The sequence below is a fragment of the Nansenia antarctica genome (genome assembly GCF_963989245.1).
Source record: "Nansenia antarctica genome assembly, chromosome: 17".
Classification (NCBI taxonomy): Eukaryota; Metazoa; Chordata; class Actinopteri; order Argentiniformes; family Microstomatidae; genus Nansenia; species Nansenia antarctica.
The window spans coordinates 4,059,118-4,077,800 of record NC_137687.1 but is presented as its reverse complement, the minus strand read 5'-3'; the positions used below and the strand labels follow the sequence as shown (position 1 = coordinate 4,077,800).

Sequence of the window (18,683 nt, the reverse complement as noted above, 5' to 3'; positions counted from 1 at the left end):
TCCCTGACTCCTTCCCTCTCTCCCTCCCTCCCTCTCTCATTCCTTCTCTCCCTCCCTCCTTCCCTCTCTCCCTCCCTCCTTCCCTAATTTTAATTAATAATAATTTTGCCATTTAGCAGACGCCTTTATCCAAAGCGACTTACAATTACGAATTACAGGGACATTCCCCCTGGAGTAACTGAGGGCTAAGTGCCTTACTCAAGGGCACACTAGTAGTGGTGTGGCTTCAGGCGGGATTTGAACTCACAACCTTCCGATCACAAGTCCAACTCACTATCCACTAGACCACCACTACCCCTCTCTCCCTCCCTCCCTCCCTCCCTCCCTCCCTCCCTCTCTCATTCCTTCTCTCCCTCCCTCCTTCCCTCTCTCCCTCCCTCCTTCCCTCTCTCCCTCCCTCCCTCCCTCTCTCATTCCTTCTCTCCCTCCCTCCCTCCTTCCCTCTTCCTTCCCCTCATACCTGGGAAGTTCCTGCAGCCCCCCGCAGTGCTGCCCCTCCTCCACTCCCCCTGATAGAGGGAGGAGCTCCACTTCTTCTGCTGGCCGGCCTGCAGAGCGTCGGCTGTCAGGTTACAGATCTCCAGACGACTGAACTCACGCAGGAAGTCACTGAACGACATCCTGAGGGAGGGAGAGCGGAAGGATCGCAGAGGGAGAGGGAGAGGGAGAGGGAGAGGAAGAGGGAGAGGGAGAAGGGAGAGGGAGAGGGAGGGGGAGAGGGAGAGGGAGAGGGAGAAGGGGATGGATGGAGAGGGAGAAGGGGATGGATGGAGAGGGAGAGGGAGAAGGGGATGGATGGAGAGGGAGAGGGAGAGGGAGAGGGAGGGAGAGAGAGGGAGAGGGAGAGGGAGAGAGAGGGAGAGGGAGAGGGAGAGGGGGAAGATGACAGAGAGGGAGAAGGGAGAGGGAGAGAGAGGGAGAGAGAGGGAGGGGATGGAGGGAGAAGGGGATGGAGGGAGAAGGGGATGGATGGAGAGGGAGAAGGGGATGGATGGAGAGGAAGACAGAGACATACTCACAAAAGATTCCATAAAGACACATACTTAGTAAACACTGTAACACACACCCTTAAACACTGTAACACACACATCCTTAAACACTGAATACACACCCTTAAACACTGAACACACACCCTTAGAGACTCTACACTGGCTTCCTGTTAAGTTCAGAATAGATTTCAAGATCCTTCTGCTTGTATATAAAGCTCTCACTGGCATAGCACCAGAATATCTGAAAGACCTTTTGCTAGCATATCAGCCCAACAGAGCTCTCAGGTCTTCTGACGGTGGCTTTCTCTGTGTACCACCATGTACAAAAGAAGAGATTTGGTGAGGCTGCATTCTCGTGTTATGCATCCAAATTGCGGAATGCACTGCCAGTTTACATTAGGGATGCAACCTCAGCAAATATGTTCAAGTCAAGACTAAAAACCCATCTTTTTAATATTGCCTTTAAATGACAAAATAATTAAATGATGATTATATAATGATTGGAGCACTTTGAGCTGCAACGTTTGCAGGAAAAGCACTATACAAATAAGATATTATTTTTTATTATACTGTACTCAATGTCACACACACACACACACACACACACACACACACACACACACACTCACCAGAACTCCCCGTCCTCACTGCGGTTCTGGAGACGGCCTCTGACGGAGCGGTCCACGCTCTCCCATTCTCTGGAGCTGAGGTCACAAGTTCATCATGAAAAAACATCATTGACTCGTGAGCTTGGAATGATAAGGTTCTATCTCTGTTTAGGGTAGTTCAGAGATATTGAGCGTCAAAGTTTTTACATTCCATTATGTTTTGTGAGATGGAACCTTTGTATTTTATGAATTACTAACTCAAAAATGTCAACATTTTAAAAATAACACCACACAGGCATTAATAAACACCTAATGAATCAAATTATGTAAAAAACTCAATTCTGACCAAAAATGAAGATAGAACCTTATAATTCTAACATCATTGACTGTAGTCCATATCAATACCACTAGAAAAGCACTCTCACTGGTGTAACATGTACTATGTCTTCTCATTGGTTCTATGGTATGTAATATGAGAGGTGTTACGTGATGCTACTCTCTCTTACTTGTCGCTCCAGGCCCCAGTCCACTCTGTCTCTCCCCAGGGGTTGCGGATGCGGACCAGTTTGGTCATGTTCCCCCTGTACACCACCTATTGTAAAAGGAAACGCCATTATATCAGGCCTATCATACACATTACGTTATATGTTTATAAAAGTACACAGTTACATGCATGATGTGTTTATAAAAGTACACAGTTACATGCTAACTCCCCCCTGTCTATATACCCCCCTGTGAATAGGCCATATAGTGTATAGAAGTATAGAAGTTCACATTATAGATACATTCTCAGATGTCTACCGACCACTTATCCCCCTATTTTTATTTATATCCCCCCCTATTTATGTCTCATTCTTGTTTTTTTTATTATCTTAGGACTGTGTTTGTTTGTTAGCACCTAGGGTTTGCATTTGAAGTTCGTTGTACCTGTTACAATGACAATAAAGAGATTCATTCATTCATTCATTCATTCATTCATTCATTCACATTGGCTTACATTTCAGTACTGTCTGATCTGTCCAGCAGCTGGGCTACATTTGGATTTCACTTAATCATGTTCTCACTCTCTTTCCAACAGCTCAGGATAGCTCAACATACAGGCTATGTTCCGATATCTACACCAACATACCACCAGGTATACGATCTACAGTAAATAGTATGCTAGTGTGAATATCGGAGCAACATAGTACTAGGCAGTTCGTGAGCTTAGAATGATAAGGTTCTATCTCCGTTTAGGGCAGTTCAGAGATATTGAGCGTCAAAGTTTTTACATTCCATTATGTTTTGTGAGATGGAACCTTTGTATTTTATGAATTACTAACTCAAAAATGTCAACATTTAAAAAAATAACACCACACAGACATTAATAAACACCTAATGGATCAGATTATGTAAAAAACTCAATTTTGACAAAAATGGAGATAGAACCTTATAATTCTAACGTCACGAGTTGGCTAAATGGCACTGTAGTGTGTCAATCAAACCAGGGCAGAGGTCCAGCCAGGTCATCGACTCACCTCATCCACCCCCGTCACTGAGTAGGCGTGGCCTTTCACCAGCTTCTTGAAGGTGACGGCCTCTTGCTCCCCCGAGTTGGCGGTCTGGGGATGAGGCAGAGACATGTGGTCACTGTGACAGTCATTGGGCCTTTTCACACTGCGTTAGCGTTAGCCTAGGGCTAGCTGGCCCTGCTCTGGAGCAGGGGGGGTAGCACTGATTTTTCAAGGTTAGCCCCAGAAATCACCCAAAACACAGTGTCAAAAAAGCCATGGGTGAATTATGGGTAAGCTAGTCCAGAGAACAATCTTAACCCTGAGTTAACGGTGTGGAAAGTAATCCCTGTTTAAAGGGTGATTTTATGGGTGATTCGTTGTTGATGATCATCAGTATCATAGGTGGTTTCAGGGTGAAGTGAGAAATAAACCCCATGTGACGTGACGTGTGCACCGCAGAAATGGTCAGCGAAGGTCAGAGCCATAGACATAGTAGATGTTGATGTGACGGTCAATGGCATACACAGACATGGATATGTCAGCCAGTATCCATGACAATACTGGGGTCCAGAAAGCAGCCGTAGCTTGTCAAGTTAAGTTGTCTTAAAATAATTCAGAGCTGATGAAGCAAGCAACCCACAGAATCCATGCAGTATACTGTAGGCTACTACACTAGTATATAAGGCAAGGCAAGGCAGGTGTATTTGTATTTGTTTGTGTTTTATTTGTAGCACATTTCATACAACAGGGGCAATTCAAAGCGCTTTACATGATGTAAGAGCTGATGTATAGTATAAATGGTTGAAGCAAGCGACCCATATATCTAATAATGAATGCAGTGTAACATACAGTATCAGTCAGTAGGATCAGTCAGTGTCAGAACAGTATCTACAAATCGTGACGTTAGAATTATAAGGTTCTATCTCCATTTTTGTCAAAATTGAGTTTTTTACATAATCTGTCCATTAGGTGTTTATTAATGCCTGTGTGGTGTTATTTTTTAAAATGTTGACATTTTTTAGTTAGTAATTCATAAAATACAAAGGTTCCATCTCACAAAACATAATGGAATGTAAAAACTTTGACGCTCAATATCTCTGAACTGCCCTAAACGGAGATAGAACCTTATCATTCTAAACGGAGATAGAACCTTATCATTCTAAGGTCACGAAATGAGAAGTGAAAAAAGGTTGTGTAGTAGGTTGCAGTACTGACGTCTATGGAGCAGCCCAGCAGCGAGCCTCTCTCCACGGCCCTGCCGATGATGCTGTAGAGGTCAGAGGGCGCCTTGCTCAGATCGAACATCTCCGTCACGCCCCCCGTGAAATCCTCGAAGCCCTCGGACGTGCTGCCTCCCGACAGCGCCTCGTAGCAGCCGGCCAGTCTGGAGGACACAAACAGCCACGAGGGATTTTCATTTGTTAAAACGTTATTTTAGTGAATTTAAAGCTTCTTTTCATTCATATCTTGTGAGGAATCGTAGACGACAGAACTGAGGAATTGTAGACAGTGAAACAATGGGGTTGCCAGTGGCTGGCTATTCTACATAAATGAATAGAGATGATCTAAATCAGCGCTGAAATAAGTTAAGGACTCTCGGGTGTTTTAGTGTCACACGACAATGTAAATACTCTAAACATGTATAGTTAATAGTATACACACAGCAGCATACCACAGAGACACTATTCACACCTAATGTACAGTCCTGGGGCCGGATTCACAAAGCGTTCTTAAGAAAAAAATGGTGAATAGGGTTTAAGAACATTCTTAGGAACATCTTATTTTTTTTCTTATGAATTGACTTATGTTTTATCTTAAGAACACTTTTGTGAATCCGGCCCCTGTATATCACACTACACTGACAGAGAGTGGGTCAAATAAAACAAGTCATAACCCATGACCCATAAACATATCATTTTCACCCCCCTCCCCCCTCACTCTCCTCCCCTCCCCTCCCCTCCCCTGTTCTCCATTCCCCCATCCCTCTTTACTTGGCGTAGGCCTTCTCCAGCAGTGCATTTTCACACACACCCTCCCCCCCTCTCTCTCCTCTCCTCCCCTCCCCTCCCCTCCCCTGTTCTCCATCTCCCCATCCCTCTTTACTTGGCGTAGGCCTTCTCCAGCAGTGCGCTCCAGAACTCTCCACCCTCTGCTGAGTGGACGAACAGCAGCTTGCCGTCCTTCACCGGCAGCCTGTCATCAATCACCACATCCACCCACTCCCCGAACTGCCAGAACTGCAAACACAGGAGAAGAAGAAGGGTACAGAGGTTATAGCCCTGGCCTAGACAATCCGTGACATTAGAATTATAAGGTTCTATCTCCATTTTTGTCAAAATTGAGTTTTCTACATAATCTGATCCATTAGGTGTTTATTAATGCCTGTGTGGTGTTATTTTTAAAATGTTAACATTTTTTTAGTTAGTAATAAAAGTTAGTAAAAAAACGTTGACGCTCAATATCTCTGAACTGCCCTAACCATAGGGCCATATAATAGAACCATATAATTCTAAGCTCACGAATCATCGCCTAGAGTTTTAATACCTCTACCTCTACTACCAGAACTGCAAGCACAGGAGGATGAAGAGGTTATATCCCTAAGACTACATGATAATCTCAGGTTTGCATTGTACCTCTAAAATTCAAGAATAAGAGTTATAAGGTATATGAGGGTTGCTCCTGGACACTGGTTAAAGTGGGGATTATTTTGTCCCATAATCTAATCCAATGTTCTGTTATTAATCCCATGTTTACCAACCCGGGCCCAGGAGTCAGAGGTTTGGTCACTAGATGATTAGTTTAATTAGTTGTACTAGTGCAGGGCGGCTACAAACAACAAAAACAACCAACTTCTACTTTAAGAGACCCTGGGAGTTTACTGTCACTTACAGCCTATAGCCACCAGGGGGCAGAAGTGACCCTTAAAACAGCCTATTGAAGGATTTGAACAATATTTTGTATCACAATTATAATCATATCCACTGTGTTTAGATTAGATTTATTACAGAAGGTGAAAATTAAGTCAGAGGTGAAAATGCAGAGTCTCACAAATCGAGGGCTGTTTACCAGACTGATCCAGAGACAGTTTATCAATGTTTTCAGATACCAGCTGCAGGATGGTCTGATGGGGGATGTCAACAACTGTGAGATGTGTGTCTTATAATGCTTCTGTCTGTGTGAAAAGATCTTGTTGTTGGGTTGGAGTTTGTTGCGAGCTGGAATGAGAGAGCGAATGTGCATTGTATCCTATATGCGGCAATTCTGTAATAAATCTATTCTCCTGAGCCAGCAACCCGAGCCATCTAATTCTCCTGACCCAGCAACCCGTGTTTGAGGTCTATCACTGAAGCTGAAAACCGTATTGCTGGGGGGGCTATTTTACATTGAATGGTTGGAATGACACAACGCAGAGACGAGAGACATCTTTACCTGAACTATTCTCAGAGATCAATACCCTCCACCATAATCAATATCAATACCTATCACTATGCAGCCCAACGTGGCGGGGGGGGGGGGGGGCTGTCAGTGGTTACACCTGTGGTAACCAGAAATCCCTCTCTCAACTGTTAACCAGAAATCACTTTATCCAGCAGGTTCATGAGCAACGATGCCGCCGGCCTCCTCCACAGCAACACCGTGGTAGGTAGCAGTGGTCTAGTCTAGTTTTTTCTAGTGGGTATATTGTGATTTATCTGTTTCTCTCTCTCTCTCTCTCTCTCTCTCTCTCTCTCTCTCTCTCTCTCTCTCTCTCTCTCTCTCTCTCTCTCTCTCTCTCTCTCTCTCTCTCTCTCTCTCTCTCTCTCTCTCTCTCTCTCTCTCTCTCTCTCTCTCTCTCTCTCTCTCTCTCTCTCTCTCTCTCTCTCTCTCTCTCTCTCTCTCTCTCTCTCTCTCTCTCTCTCTCTCTCGACTGTATGGCCAAGCACTCACCATATTAATCCACGACGATTCTCTCAGAGGTAGAGTATTTCACAAGGAGTCACTCTGAGCTGAAAGCCTTTATGTGGACAGTTTCTATTCTCTAGTCTAGACGTTATTAGGCTATATAAGGCTGATCTGTGCATGATAGTTTTTTTGACATATTTCAGGTCGCATCTCCCCCCCTTTGATGGTATATAATAAGACGCTATAGTCAGTCCCAATGGTCCAAAATTCAAGTGCTTCGTAACACAGACGGGGTGATTCATTTTATGAATGAAAGTAGAAAGTTCTGTCACAAAACGCCGTTACGTATCCTCACACATGTTTAAGTGGGTATATGGAAATCCTTGGCCTTTCCTAGTGGGTATACAGCGTTAGTCCTGCGTATCACCTAGACTACACCACTGGTAAGGTAGCCTACAGTGATGTTAGGGTGCTTTTAGAGGGAGAACCGCTGGCTGCTCAATAATGTAGCATTTTCCCTCACCTGTAGAACGGTTGACTGATAATGTAATAACAATGCTCCGCCAAAACACATTACAGCGCACTAATGTGGTTGTGTGGATATTACAGCAATATTTCTTCAGTGTCAAAATAAGCAGATACAACGAAGCTAATCTCAGAAGAACCCCGTAATCAAATTTCTGAAGTCTGACTTAGTGAGACGAGAATGAGGTTCACCAGAGGGCTTGTTCCAATTGAATCCAAAACAACGGTGAACGGGGAGGGGAGGGGAGGGGGAGAGGGGAGGGGGAGAGGGCTTGTTCCAATTGAATCCAAAACAACGGTAGAGGGGGAGGGGAGGGGGAGGGGGAGGGGAGAGGGAGGGGGAGGGGAGGGGGGGAGGGGAGGGGGGGGGAGGGGAGGGGAGGGGGAGGGGAGGGGAGGGGGAGGGGAGGGGCAGTATAGAGCAGAGAGAAGCACAGCTGAGATCATATTTGTGTGTGTTTGTGTTTGTGTGTGTGTGTGTGTGTGTGTGTGTGTGTGTGTCTGTGTGTGCGTGTGCGTGTGTGTGTGTGCGTGTGTGTGTGTGTGTGCGACTGCGTGTTTGTAAGAACGCACATGTGTCTGTGAGTATGTGTGTGTATGAGATGGATTCATTTTGCATGCTGCTCTGCAGGGCCAAAGCGACCGTTGCAAGATGTGGTCAGTGTACGGTTGACTGCAGACGGCAGGGCAGACCGGGGTTGCCACAGAAAAACGACGTACATACTACAAACATGCATCTGTTTACGTGTCAACAGAATCAGGGAAACATTGGAGTGCTATTTCATTGGAGCAGGGGGAGGCTGCTTGGGGCATTTAACAACAAGCATCTGGTGGACTTCTGATTCCTGCAGGGTTGACTGAAACCGTATGAACCATGGCATGTCAATCAGCTATTTTTCTAAATACTGGTTTCATTCGTCTTTATGTTTTGCAAGCCAGCCTGTCCGTTTCCCATTGGAGTTGTAGTATTAGTATATATGGTTCCTCTCACAGTCAGCACTGTGCTGACAGGTGTTGTGGATTTTATTGATTCTTAATAGATTGAGTAAACCTTATTAAAGCACAAAGAGCTTAAATCAATTGTCTCCAAAGAGGCCGTTTATTAAGCGAAGTCACATTGAGCGCAGAGAGAAAATAGCAGACAAAAAGCACCAAGCAATAAGGCCAAAAAAGCCAAAAGAGCCCCTTCCTGTCAGAGTGGTTAGCATTACATAGCAGTTTCCTGCCTGAAGAAGAAGTCACTATTCTTGCTTGACCATTGATCATAATCTTTCTGCGCCACAGTTCTTGGCCCACCTCTTCAGGAAGGTAAAGCTTCCTCAAGAGCCAGTCGCCCCCCCCCCTGAGTCCACCAGTGTCTCTGGCCCTGATGTGTCCTGGCAGCATGGTTGGCACTCAGCTTCAGTTCATTAATCTGGGCAGCTGGCAGCAATCAAAGGGTTCAGAGAGAAGATATGTGGAATCCTCTACTGGGCCTCTCCTACCTCCCACTTACACTGCACACGCACACACACACACACACACACACACACCCATACACAGATAGACACACACACACACACACCCATACACAGATAGACACACACACACGCACACACCCATACACAGATAGACACAGACACGGACACACACACACACACACATCCATACACAGATAGACACAGACACAGACACACACACACACACACACACAGACACACACACACCCATACACAGATAGACACAGACACAGACACACACACGCACACACCCATACACAGATAGACACAGACACAGACACACACACACACACACACACTTCTTTCTTACACTCGTAATCTCCCCTTTTGCTCTCTCTCTTTCTCTCACACACACACCTCATCCACACCCTTCTCTGGCAGGTGAACCATGATGTGTAATGTCCACCTGGCCACTGTAGCGAGGGGACTTCCATCAACACATCTACACAGGAGCCGAATACTAGACTGAGCGGCAGGTGTGGCTGTGCTCGGGGGGGTTTTATGTGTATGTGTGTGTGTGTGTATGGGTGTGTGTGTGTGTACACAAAGCAAAGTTCATGTGATAAGGCCTGGGTCCTAGGAGGCAGAGGGAAGCTAGAGTGACTGGGCGGGGGGGGGGGCCTTCTGTGCTTCATCCTCAGCCAACCTATCTCAAACAACCTCTGTGACTTTACTGATTTTAGGTGGGTGTATAAAACTGGTTTATTACCGAGGACCGATGACTCAAGTTAGTCTCATTAACATTGCTGACGTTTTTATCCCAAATTTTTTTTGTCTAAGAAGTAAGTGAATCATCTATCAGTCATCGCAAGAAGAAGTAATCTATCCTCTGGGCCAGAGGCCATTGGCAGTCAAGTCTAGCGAAGGCAAAGGGTACAAAAGGGAATGTAAACAACGTTTGTAAACACCCTAACCCTTTCATTACCTTCCATTCCCCTGTGTGGTTTAATAAGAGGCTACGGAGAAATCTGTTGCATATTCATTTTGATTATAATACTTGAATATTATGCTAAATGGCACATATATATTTATCCAAAGCGACTTACAATTGCAGTGAATACATTTGATTATGTTTACATGACATTATGTGATTCATAAGAGGGTAGTTTCCAGTAAAGGGTTACAATTATCTAAAGTAGTATCCAATTACAGGCATTACATGAATACCATAGCTGTTTCATACAGAGAATGTGTGAGTGTGAGTGTCAGTGGAGTCACCTGGAAGTGAAAGATGCCGGCGTATTGGCTGCCAAAGTTCTGCCCGTGGGGCACCACTCTGTGGAGGAGGTTGTCGTTCAGAGTCAACGAGGCAATGGCTGCCAAGAGCCAACAGTCACCTGCAACACAACAGAACACACTCAACACACGAGACTTAACACAGCACAACATGGAACACACCCCTCCCCGAGGAGGTATGTAAATACCACAACCACAAAGTATCCAATGTTACCACTCGGCTAGCCCCCAAAAGCCTGTCTTTCTGTGTCCTGTTGATATTGTTGTACACTTGTTGTTTGTTACTTGTTCTTATTTTCACTTGTTTGCCTATTTTAACCTGCTATGACTTTTGCTGTTTTATTCTTGTTCTTGTTCTTGTATTTGTAAAGCACTTTGTGACCCCTGGTCTGGGATAGGTGCTATAGACATACATTGTACTTACTTACTTACTTATGGTACTTACTTACTTACACTTAGTTTCTCAGTAAATACCAACTAAAACAAGCCAACACAACCTCTATCTAACAAGCCAACACAACTCTATCTAACAAGCCAACACAACCTCTATCTAACCTTAGTCAGATAATCACCAATTGTTTATCATCACCCTGTGTCAAACCTTCCCTGCCGTTTTTTCACTTGAATATTCGCAACCATCGCAAAACTGATTTTTAAGCTGCTGTTTTTTAGATGCTGTTTTTGAAGTGGGAGTTATTCAGGCTAGGTGGATTGAACTTGGTAAAACTGGAACTCTCTTGGTAAAGAACCCATAAAGAGAGGAGTCAGATCTATCGTAGGTGGGTCAGAGGCTCTGTTTATATACAGGCTTCACCCTGGCATTAGAAGTGTGTGTGTGTGTGTGACCTTTTCCTCGACTGCAAAAGAAGCATCTCCCGAGGCACGCTCAAAAGTCGCTATGTGGTGGGAGTGCACCCAGCCCCCCCGACACGCATCCATTGTCCCATAGAAAACAATAAAAATCTGGGGCGCTTAGGTGGCGTAGCGGGTTAAGCGCTGACCATGTAACCGCAGGGTTCCCGGTTCGATTCCGGCCCGGGGACATATCCTGCATGTCATCCCTCTTCTCTCTCTCACCCATCCTTCCTGTCTAAATCTCTACTGTATCTGTCAATAAAATGAAAAATATGGGACTGCCCCACTCAGAAAAAATAACAAACAAAAAAAGAGAAAGAAAACAATGAAAATCTATGCTCAAGCACTTTTTAAAAAGGTGTTGTGTCAACAGGCCCCTCTGAATAAGATGAGTAAGGAGCACATGTGCGTATACACAGGCGTTTTGGCGCCTCAGGCCCTCAGAAGACCGAAGCAGCTTTCATAAGGTTGAACATGCTCTCTGTGGTAGAGGAGAGGCTCGGCGTCAGAGCAGAACCTCTCCTGTGTTGATTACAGTCAAGTTGTTCCTGTGCCAGCTCATCTCAGCCGGAGCACAGAGGGAGGCTTCTTTACACATTTCAAATAGAGAAGCGGAGGAATATGAATTATGGATAAGTGGGGCTGTGAGGAGAAAAACACACCGCAGGAAAATGATGATTACTGTTCAGCGTGCTCTCACTCACTCCCATCTTTTCTCTCTCTCTCTCTCTCTCTCTCTCTCTCTCTCTCTCTCTCTCTCTCTCTCTCTCTCTCTCTCTCTCTCTCTCTCTCTCTCTCTCTCTCTCTCTCTCTCTCTCTCTCTCTCTCTCTCTCTCTCTCTCTCTCTCTCTCTCTCTCTCTCTAGGGATCACACTCAACTTAATTACATCAGACCACAGTGCACCACTGCTTCCTAGGAGGGTGGGGGGCGGGGGGCAGGGGGGTTGGGACAGGGAAGCACAGGGGTTTGTGCTATAAGGTGGTCAGCAAAGACAAGCCTGAAGGGGCAGGTGTGGGGAGCGCTGTATAAGCCACTGTTAACAAAGGGCACTGGTGATATGCAATGAAGGGTGTTGCAGGGCATCATTTCTGTCAATGCTTTTTGTTTCTATACTAAACCCGGATGTTGGAAAGGGATGTCCATTCTGTACTCAAGGAGAGAGCATTTTTCAATGCTTCATGGAGTGTGTGAGGCTAACCCCTCTTTTCGGCATGTTGCAGTCAATGTGAGAGTTTAACCACTACACCAGTTTTTGGTTATTATAACAGAAAAGAAGAACAAACAAATGTGAAATTGTACATTTTCTTCTGGGGCAGGTGAAGATGGCACTATTCTTACGTAGGAAACACAAGACGGAGAGGGGCGAGGGCCGTGATATAAGTCATGTTTTTAAGGGGTTGGTGAAAGCAAGGCATCAACCTGGACGTTGTATTTCTCATAGCACTCCTTGTGTTTGCTATAGGGGAGCTGTGAGCTCTGTGGTAGAAGGGGAAGTCTTGTTAACAGTGATCTGTTGAATTAGGTGGGGGGTGGGGCTGGTTGATAATACATCTTTCTTTAATCTTGCATACCGTAAGAGTGCAGAGGACATTTATAACACATCCTCTCTCTCTCTCTCTGTCTCTCTCTCTCTGTCTGTCTCTCTCTCTCTCTCTCCTCTCTCTCTCTCTGTCTGTCTCTGTCTGTCTCTCTCTCTCTGTCTCTCTCTCTCTCTCTCTCTCTCTCTCTCCCTCTCTCCCTCTCTCCCTCTCTCCTCTCCCTCCCTCCCTCCCTCCCTCTCTCAGCCGTGACTACAGTGGTAACTCTGTTATTAGAGGGCTGTTCTGCCAGACTGATAATGAGGATCCATCCAAACCTAGACTCACCCAGGGCTCCTTGGCAGATATCTGTGCGAGTGGCTCCATCCACAATGAACTGGGGGCGGGAGCAGATCTCCTGTAAGAGCACACACACGCACACACACACACGCACACACACACGCACACAGATGTGACATGACTTATATTTCCCCATGCGCTTTCCCTTTCACCACAGGGGTGATATTCTACAGCACGAACTGCACCACCGCCGTTCCTCTGTTCATCTTCACCTCATGTTATCAGCCTCGCTGAATCATACATAATTAAACGGTTCGCTTTTTTAGGAGGGATGAGATATTCCAGTTATGCCAAGTACCAAGTACTGTCTCTGTACTGTCTCTGTGTCTCTGCCCTGATTTCCTTTCTCTGCTTCACGACCGTCCCTCAGTCGGCAGCAGCGAGCGTACGACTCGGGCTATATAAAGATCCTTCACGCATTTCACACAGCCGTAAAACTCTTCAGGGATGTAAATATTACATAGGGGGGGGGGGGGGTTAGCTTGACAGACACGCCAAGACACACACACACACACACACACAGACACACACACACACACACACACACACACACACTATTTCTCTGTCACTCACATGCACACATAGGAGGAGAATGAATGCAGTCTTTTTTCTCCGGTAATGAACACAACATTGCCTAGTACACTTCCTCCTTATAGAGATAAAACAATAGAGCACACTGTCATGGAGTGGGAAGGAAGCTGTTAGCTGTTAAAATGATAAACAAATCTCTAAGTCGTGTCCTGTATAATACTGTGGTGTCATATTCATAGTGTAGCGACGAGGAGGAGACTGAGGATCAGCTGAGGACAGCAGAGCCAGGAGGCTCAGTGATCCCTGCTGTTAACTAAGGACTCAGGTTCACTGATTACAGGAACGAACGAGGCTCCCGGCCTGTGAGTACACGATAACACCAATATGATTTTTCACATCCCGAGTGGGGTAGCAGTAAGAAAACTCACTCAGTACAACACAGTGGAACATTGATTCAATCTCCACATTCAAAACTCACCTCAAAACTCACTTGTTTACGGTTTACTCAGGCGTATGTCCGTTGACTTACTGTTCCCGTGTTGCTCTGCTGCTAGCTATGTATATACTGTATATTTCCTCTCTGATTTTTAATTGTATTTGAATTTTGTAACTGTTTTTTTATTTTATTTGTTGTACGGCGACCTTGAGTGCCTTGAAAGGCGCCTTATAAAATAAATGTATTATTATTATTATTATTATTATTAGTGTACTCTGCATTGCTTCTATTTCACCATGACTGAAGCTGAGTACAGGCAGGATTTGGTAGTCCGGCGGTCACTGTGTCATCATCTCACCGTGGGTCTACTCCAGCGCATGCCCTGGGTCTTGGAGGAGCGCGGGCCCAGCTCGTTGAACCCCATGGAAGAGGCGGTGCAAGGGAAGAGGCTGTCCTCGAACAGGCCGCGGCTCTGGAGGCAGCGAGCCCGCAAGGACTCAAAGTCCTGGCCCAGGAACTTGACGGCGTTGTGGTTCTGGCCCAGCCCCTCGTCCCGGTCCCATTGGCTCCTGAGCTTGGCGGCCATCCCCGACGCGTACACGTTCTCCATCTTGACCTCTCCGCGCGGCCAGGAATACTAGGTCAAAGGTCACCGCCCGATGCAAGGACCGATAAGGAAAGGAGTTAATGGGGGGATCGAGGTCCAATCGGAATTCAGAGAGGGGGATCTTCTAACAGCCAATTGGGAGGCTTGAATTATAGATGAGCCTGGGATATTAGCCTATGGCAGTTAGGCTTTAATGGAGAGTGGTGGGGGTCACAATCATGTAAGGATGACAGAAGATGGTTGTGTGGGTTGTGGGGGGATGTGTCCAATCATGAACTAGAGGAGAACTGCAGGCAGCCAGTATTAAGACAAGGCAGTTGGCTGAGTGGGAGGCTGTGCACAGTCACAATCCTGTAAAGGTGTCAGAACGATGTCTCAGAGGATGGGCTCTGGAGTAAGACGCCTTTGCGATACCCGGCAGATCTTGGGAGCCACGGCAACAACAGGCACCAATCACAGATTGGTATACATTTTTTGCCAACAACCCGAAGCCAATGGGAGTACAGCAAGTCAGCTCTAACTTGTCCCACCAGTAACCCCCTGGAAGAGAGAGAAAATGAACTGGTGAAAAAAACATTTCAATATTATGTTTAAAAGCAGGTAATAATGTGTATTCATCATTCATAGATTCACAGACCTGCACAGCTATGTAACAAAAGAAACAAGACACACACCCATGGCATGAGAAACAACCAGGAAGAGAGACCCCCTCCCCCACCTCTTATTCATTTTCAACCAGCCATGCACACATGCTAGCACAGCATAACACAGGGAATACTCACAACAGCCACATCTCTCAAACTGACTGCTGTTATGTTTTAGACTGAAACTGAGACCAGCTAAATATATACGAACGGTTTGGGGGGAGGGACGAAAAAAAAAAACAATTTGAGAAGAATTTGAAATGAAGAAGACACTATAAAGTCAGATATGTTGTACAAAGAAGCTGGACTGGTTAGTGGTTACACATCTACCATGGTTGAATAGCTGAAACAGTGCTGGATGTGGGACAATGTGAAATTAAAATATCCGAGCCAGCAGCCAGTATTGTTCGGGTCATTGACTGTAACTGGGTGTGTGATAGTACAACAGGGTATTGAAAAAGGGTGTGGTGACCTTTTACAACATGGGACGGAGTTCCCCCAAGAACAACAGGAGACGGAGCTGCCAACTAATTATCATGTATTCACTGTCATTGATTCCACAGCCTCTCCTCACTGATAAAGACTGACTTTGACTATAGTCAACTCTTTTCATATTACACTCACTCTCTCTCTCTCTCTCTCTCTCTCTCTCTCTCTCTCTCTTACTCTCTCTCTCTCTCTCTGTGTCTCTGTGTCTCTGTGTCTCTCTCTCTCTGTCTCTCTCTCTCTCTCTCTTCCTGTTTTACTACACATCTGTCAATCAAAACATAGTAATGCTGTCATATTACTCTCTCTCTTTTCATATTACTCTCTCTCTCTCTCTTACTCTCTCTCTCTCCCTCTCTCCCTCTCTCTCTCTCTCTCTCTCTCTCTCTCTCTCTCTCTCTCTCTCTCTCTCTCTCTCTCTCTCTCTCTTCCTGATAAAGACTGACTTTGACTATAGTCAACTCTTTTCATATTACTCTCTCTCTCTCTCTCTAACTCTCTCTCTCTCTCTCTCTCACTCTCTCTCTTCCTGTTTTACTACACATCCATCTGTCAATCAAAACAAACTCTGAGCTCAGCTCTGCTTTTCATTGGTCCAGAGCGGGCAGGAGATCCCAGTTACAGCCTTCACAGTTTACACAGGGCCACACCCATCATCAAAATGGTTTGCCAAGGCGTGTGTGAGGGTAAAAACAGGGAGAAAAGGAGAGGAATGCAGTTCCACCACCTAGAATGTAAATGTGACTAAACAAGCAACTACAAAATACCTATTCCACCTTCATTGAGTGAATGCATAGGCTACATGTATGAAGAAGAAGTTTGAAATGTCTAACTACAAACTCCAACCAGTGGTAGAGAGCTGACAGAAAGAAAGTGACTGTGTGTGTAATCAAAAGTACCTTGAACAAATTAGGTTCAGAATGTGATTCATATTTCAAGTGTGTCATCCTGATGTTGCAACTCGATGCAAACAGTTGCATACATGTGAAATGACAGCAGACTCGTGCAAGTTGAGACACATCTCACAACCCCTAGTGTTCGAGTGAAATAATGGAGATTGCTTTGAGCTGTACACTATATAACTAAACTAGATCTAAACTAAACTAAAACCAACTGAAAAGCAATGAGGCACTATCCCAGGTCTCACTTGTAAAAGTATTTATTATTATTATTATTGTTGTTTACATCAACGGGACTTCCTGTATGTATACGGTTGAATAAAATAGAAATCTACACTGTAGGCCACCTGCAAACATGGGGTTAAGGATCATATTATAGGGATCATATACGGTTAAGAGTTGCTCTGGGTGGTGGAACTACATTCCTTGAAGTCGTAATCCTTCTACAGACTGGTAGATGATGGCTGTTGCAACAAAATGCAAATGTTTTGACACACACACACACACACACACACACACGTGTGTGTCAAAACATTTGCATTTTGTTGCAACAGTGTGTCACACACACACACACACACACACACACACACACACACACACACACACACAGAGGCTACCGTTTATTACATTGGACTACTGATAGTGGAGGGTCTTTAGGGGACTTCAGTAGCCTTGATAGTTCCATTCTTCTTCTCGCAGAGTGAAACTGGAACCAGTGCAATTGTAATTGTGCATGCCTTTCCAAATAGCTCAGGGATCCAGTTTCACTATCCTCTTGTCTGCTCTAACTGTAATTAAAGATTGAAAGTGTCTTTAGTTCTCTCTAGGGGTTCACGACGCTCCATTAAGTGCGGGTCACAGAGAGATAAGAGTGTTGTGATGAGCTCGTGACGTTAGAATTATAAGGTTCTATCTCCATTTTTGTCAAAATTGAGTTTTTTACATAATCTGATCCATTAGGTGTTTATTAATGCCTGTGTGGTGTTATTTTTAAAATGTTGACATTTTTGAGTTAGTAATTCATAAAATACAAAGGTTCCATCTCACAGAACATAATGGAATGTAAAAACTTTGACGCTCAATATCTCTGAACTGCCCTAAACGGAGATAGAACCTTATTATTCTAAACGGAGATAGAACCTTCTCATTCTAAGCTCACGAGCTGTCAATGCATGGCTCAGCATTGGCACAGCAAACAACTGGACATTCACTCCCTCTGCCTTTTAAAATTGACAGTTTCCGCATGTGGATTTTCAAACAACAAATCCAAACATATTGGTATTTATTTTAGTTTAGTGAAGACCATCAATTATTTTTGTCACTTAATAAGGTTGTTTAGCCTAGAGCAATTGAGACTTGATGCTTAATAATAGCATATTTTTGCCTGTTGCAATTTAGTCTAATGCACAGTTTAATTCGCAAGCAATTAAAGTCAGTCCAACATTAATTGACTATAAACTATATAAATCTCTCTATATCTAAAACAATGTCAATGTCTGCACTGTATCCAAAACTACATCCGGTCGTAAACTTCAAACAACCACATTATTGCAAAACATATTGCGTTTAAAGCGCACCTCACAGTGCAAAGCAAACCTTCTATTTGAACGCATATCTTATATTTTCTCATTCATAAAGGTGAATGTAATTCCCCTACCTTTGTTTGTTACTTTCCAAGTGGTTGTTTTGACGCTCAATCTGTTGTTCCCCCCTCTCTGTTCCCTTCCATGTTTAGTTTCTGTTCCATCCACTATTCTGCAGACACACATACTGTATCTGGTTAGAACACGCCCCAACACACATCACTGTTCTGTTATGTTCCAGCAAAATTGAGTCTGCGCACTGTCGTTTGAAAACAAAGCATTTCTTACTACTAAGTGCATTTGAATCCTCTTTCTATTCGTCTTCTTATTTCATCTGTTACATTTTAATCGGGACATGTATGGGGGAAATGGTATGCTTTTATTTTCTCTTTATGAGAAAAATCAAGGTGATACATTTTATTTGGCGAATGATGCCACCTAGTGGCTAGTATTTGGAAATGCATGAGAAATGTAAAACTCCTCCTACTCACACCAACTACACATCCCACAATTCTCACACCAACTACATATC

General features: G+C 44.6%; 1 protein-coding gene across 1 annotated transcript in view; it reads right to left on the bottom strand.

Moving 5' to 3' along the window:
- The window catches only part of capn1 (calpain 1), a 24,948-nt gene extending 6,606 nt beyond the window's left edge, over positions 1 to 18,342 (bottom strand). The window contains exons 1-10 of the mRNA XM_080547626.1: positions 18,226 to 18,342; positions 14,291 to 15,079; positions 12,954 to 13,023; positions 10,215 to 10,333; positions 5,194 to 5,327; positions 4,306 to 4,474; positions 3,115 to 3,198; positions 2,104 to 2,189; positions 1,619 to 1,693; positions 461 to 621 (exon numbers count right to left, since the gene is read on the bottom strand). Of these exons, the coding sequence (XP_080403752.1) occupies positions 461 to 621; positions 1,619 to 1,693; positions 2,104 to 2,189; positions 3,115 to 3,198; positions 4,306 to 4,474; positions 5,194 to 5,327; positions 10,215 to 10,333; positions 12,954 to 13,023; positions 14,291 to 14,542 (1,150 nt within the window). The 5' untranslated portion in view covers positions 14,543 to 15,079; positions 18,226 to 18,342. The remainder of the gene's footprint in view (positions 1 to 460; positions 622 to 1,618; positions 1,694 to 2,103; positions 2,190 to 3,114; positions 3,199 to 4,305; positions 4,475 to 5,193; positions 5,328 to 10,214; positions 10,334 to 12,953; positions 13,024 to 14,290; positions 15,080 to 18,225) is intronic.
- Positions 18,343 to 18,683: the final 341 nt, after the last annotated feature.